Source organism: Mesoplodon bidens (assembly GCF_964165515.1).
Source record: "Mesoplodon bidens genome assembly, chromosome: X".
Taxonomy (NCBI): Eukaryota; Metazoa; Chordata; class Mammalia; order Artiodactyla; family Ziphiidae; genus Mesoplodon; species Mesoplodon bidens.
This window is the reverse complement of record NC_138163.1, coordinates 20073390-20077600: the sequence shown is the minus strand read 5'-3', so window position 1 is coordinate 20077600 and position 4211 is coordinate 20073390. Positions and strand designations below refer to the sequence as shown.

The window sequence follows — 4211 nt, the reverse complement described above, 5'->3', positions numbered from 1 at the left end:
CTCCTCGGCTAACAGCAAACTAACGAAACAACATTTTCAAATGCAACAGAAAAACCCAGGAACCCAGGAGGAGGAGGGGGGGGGGGGGCTGCTTTTTCTTTGCAAACAACACAGCGATTCCCAGCCTACAAAAGGGGAGGGAGGGGCAGCGGAGAGGGGCAGACGAGCTCGAGAAAGTCCCATTTCCGCCGCTCCGGACTCCTTTTTGCTTTTGTACAAAACCCGACAGCTATAGCAAAACTTTCTGTCCTCCCAATCATCGGTACAAGGCAACAGTCCCAGGCAAGCAAAGCTAAACAACAAGGCGTCCCAACTCGGGGGTGCGGGGCGGGGTGGGGCGGAGGAGCGGCGAGCGCAGGCCGGTGCTCAGATGTGGGTCAGCGGCACCGTTCCGTTGACGGCAGTCCCGGCGCCCTGGTAGTGCTGGTGCACGCTGTGCAGGCGGCCGCCCGGCAGCGGCGAGGCGGCGTCAGCCGCGTCCCCGCCGGGCGGCAGGTACATGCTGATCATGTCGCGCAGGTCGCCGAGGCACGCGCGCTGCGAGTGCGACGCGATGGCGGGCGGCGGCGAGCTGGGCTCGCTCTTCACCACCGTGCCCATGGGGCCCAGGCTCATGGCGGCGGCGGCCGCGGCGGCGGCGGCAGTGGCTGGCTGCTGCCCGTAGGCGGCGGCGGCCGCGGCGGCGGAGGGCGCCATGCCCCCGTATCCCGAGGCGGCGGCGGCCGCGGCGGCGGCGTTCATGTAGCTCTGGGCGCCGGGCGGCATCATGGGGCTGTACTGCAGGCCGGCCATGTCGTAGCGGTGCATCTGCGGCAGCGCGGGCGGCGGCGGCGGGCTGCTCATGGTCGCGGGCTGCGCGTAGCCCAGCTGCTCCTGCACCAGCGAGTACGCGCTGTTGGTCCAGCCGTTCACGTGCGTGTACGTGTCCAGGCGCTGGCCCACGCCCACCGGGCTGCTAGCGGCGGCGGCGGCGGCAGCGGCGGCGGCCGCGGCCGCGGCTCCGGGGGACAGCAGGCCGCCGGGCAGGGAGTACTTGTCCTTCTTGAGCAGCGTCTTGGTCTTGCGGCGCGGCCGGTACTTGTAGTCCGGGTATTCTTTCATGTGCACGGCGCGCAGCCGCTTGGCCTCGTCGATGAACGGCCGCTTCTCGGCGTCGGTCAGCAGTTTCCAGTCGGCGCCCAAGCGCTTGCTGATCTCAGAGTTGTGCATCTTGGGGTTCTCCAGAGCCATCTTGCGCCGCTGCCCGCGGGACCACACCATGAAGGCGTTCATGGGCCGCTTCACCCGGTCCTGGTCACTGCTCCCGCCGCCGCCGCCGCCGCTCGCGCCACCGCCGCTGCCGCCGCCTGCGTTCGCGCCGCCGCCTGCGTTCGCGGTACTCTTGCCTGCGCCGCCCGGGGCTGCGGGGCCGCCCGCGCCGGCAGCTGGGGTGGGTGGCCCCACGGGGTTCTTGAGTTCAGTCTCCAGCAGGCTGTACATGGCCGGGGCGGGAAGAAGGTGCGCCAGGGTGGCGGGAGGAGAAGGCGCTCCCGGGGCTGGAGCGGCCACGGTGAAAAGGCCTGGGGACTCCGTCGGAGGGGCGCTTGTGGGCCGGTGGGCCAGCGGGTCGGGCAGGAAGGGCAGGCTTGCCGAAGTGCTCCGCGCCAAATCAGCGGGAACCTGCAGGCTACTCGCACCTGATGCGTTGTCTCGGGCTGGTAGCATTCGCAGTCTGGCCGGGCGCTCGCCGGGCCTCTTATATACCTGCTCGGATCCCCCGGGTTTGGGGCTCGGTCCGCCCCTCGCTCCCGGGAGGCCCGGTGATTGACAGGCTCGCAGTGGTGCGCCCTGGCCAATCATCACGGAGCCGCCGTTCGGCCCCGCTGGAAAAAAAAAGTTAGGGGAGTCCTTTCGTTCACCCCCACGCCCCTCTTGGGCCTGGTGACGTGATGAGAGTTATTCAGGAGGCGGGAGTCCCGGGGAGCCGCTCAGAGACCACCAATTAGGGTCTGAAAAAGTTTGAAAGAACGAAACTCGAGGAGGTGACGGAGGGGGGAGGGGGCGCGCGAGCAGGTTTGTGGGGAGGGGCAGGGGCGCCCACGGGGTTCAGAAAACAACTTTGCAGCCCTGTCAGTGACGAGAGGCGTCCGGTCCCGGGTCCACCCTGCAAAGCTTCCCACTGTCTGCGCGGAGGTTCTCTGACCGCTTCTGCTGCCAGCGTTAGGGACACTGGGCATAGCCAGCTACCGAGGCGGGCTTGGGGACTCAGGGCCTAGCGGAGGTACCCCGGTCTGCGGCTCCGAGAAGCCCTCCCGGGAATCGGCCCCTCTCCAGCTGGACCCTCCGCTGGGAAGCCCCGGGCCAGCGCGCCCAGTACAGAGCGGGGGTCAGGGACCCAGGCTCGGGAGACAGGCTTCGGGACCGCGGAGCGCACGGGGTCTGCGAGGCTCCCAGTGGTTTGCGGGAGGGCGAGCAGTCAGACGCCCGCTGCCCCGGCCGGGCGGAGGCGCTCCCCTGCGGTGGTGCGACGAGGCGTGTGGGGGGGCGGAGGGGGTGAACCGGCTTCGGATCTCTTCTCCGGGCCCCCGCTTAGCGGCCCCTTTTTGTCTCTGCTCTCTGGCCATTTCGGTTTTTCCAGTCCGATGCCCCTGAGGGGGAGGGTCGGGCCCCTTGGAAAATCCGTTTTCATGGCAACACAGAGCCTCTCCAAGTGAAAGAAAAGTTTCTTGGAGTGGGGGGGGGACGGTGGCCGGAGAGGAGCCGAGGCCGTCCTCCGGGCGAACCGCAGGGCCCCTTCCACTGGCCGCGCACCTGCCAGGACCACTGAGCGCTGCTCTCGCTGCGCAGCCGCGCGGCCTCCCCGGGGACAAGGCTCTGCTAACGGATTCCGTTCTTCTCCTTTTTTGTTTTACAGCCTTCCTGACCGGAGCCTCGAGACGCGAGACTCAGAGCGCGACATCACCCGCCTGTCGGGTTGTCTGCCAGACTAGCGGCGCGGGAACCCGGGCTGCGGGGAGAGGGAACCCCGACTGCCGCTGCCGCCAGCGCAGGCGAGTGGCACAGCGTTTGAAACTCCCGGAGCCTCCGGGGGCGACGGGTGGGAAGGAGAAGCCAGCGGGTAGAGGTGGCAGAGACTGAAATAAGGTGTTCGCACGGTGTGGCCCACCAACCCCCTAGCCTCGTGGAAAGGTGGGGAACCAAAAGAAAGGCGTAAATCCTAAGTGTGAATAAAAACCCAAACCTAGGTTTTTAGCCCCTTAGTGCTAATGCAAGACTCGGCGATCCTGGGAAGGCTGCACGCCAGGAATGTCCCCCTTTCTTGCACAAATTTTAAAGTAAGCCATTGTGGCTTGGGGGACGCGGAGAAGGCCAGCCCGCCCTGGGGCCGGCGGACCGCTGGCACCAGAATCCCGGCTCCCAGCAGCAACGCCTCCTAGAAGTTTGGGGTCTCGAAACCCGCCCCTTAAGTTTGGATTCCGCCTGGTCTACGTTCTCTTGCTCATCTGGACGGGGGCGGGGGGCGGGAAGCAAACGTATACGGTCAAGGGCTGTGATCATTTGAATGTGTGTACGGATTTAGGGTTTTAAAGTAAACTATCTGGGATGGTTATGTGTATTAGTTGTGTGTGTGTGTGTGTGTGTGTGTGTGTGTGCGTGTCTGCACGCGGGCACGGTATGTATACTTCAGCTTACACGGACTGGAAGGCAAGTCTCAGAAAACGGAATGATTCGCCAATCCCCACCTGCACCTGTTTTCTTGACAAACTGGCTGACACAGTCAAAATTTCCTAGGCAAACCCACCTTCTCCCAAAGAAGTCAATGTGCAGTAGCCCTGCCCTCCTGCCGCCTTCTCCAGATGCCCTCTCGGGTTCTCTGGGCCTCTGAGGCTGTTGCTAAGTGAAGCGCGTTTTAGGAAACTACCCAACCGACGCGCGGCCTGGCGTCCAGTAGCCTGACAGATGTCAGGATTCTTTCCAAGTTTTAGGACCCAAGTAAGCCGTTGTGGTGACAGCGCCTGGGCTGCATAGTTCCCTAGGCAAGGGATGCAGTGCGGGGCCTGCGCTCCTCCCGGCAGCAGATTATCCGGGGAACTAGTCACTGCTCCCAGCTGTTTGTCGCTTGATCACACCTACCCCGCGATTTAGGTAAGCTCATTTTCACATCACGTCCTTCTGCCAGATTTACGGCAGTCTTGCAAGGATCAGACACCCTCTCCCACCCTCCTGGCTTC

At 64.8% G+C, this 4211-nt stretch overlaps 1 protein-coding gene across 1 annotated transcript; it reads right to left on the bottom strand.

Moving 5' to 3' along the window:
- Window positions 1-366: 366 nt before the first annotated feature.
- On the bottom strand, window positions 367-1839 carry SOX3 (SRY-box transcription factor 3; the record flags this gene model as incomplete). Its single annotated transcript, XM_081222477.1, has 1 exon — window positions 367-1839. One exon carries the CDS (start codon window positions 1837-1839, stop codon window positions 367-369), a length of 1473 nt encoding a protein of 490 aa, XP_081078603.1.
- Between the last annotated feature and the right edge of the window lie 2372 nt (window positions 1840-4211).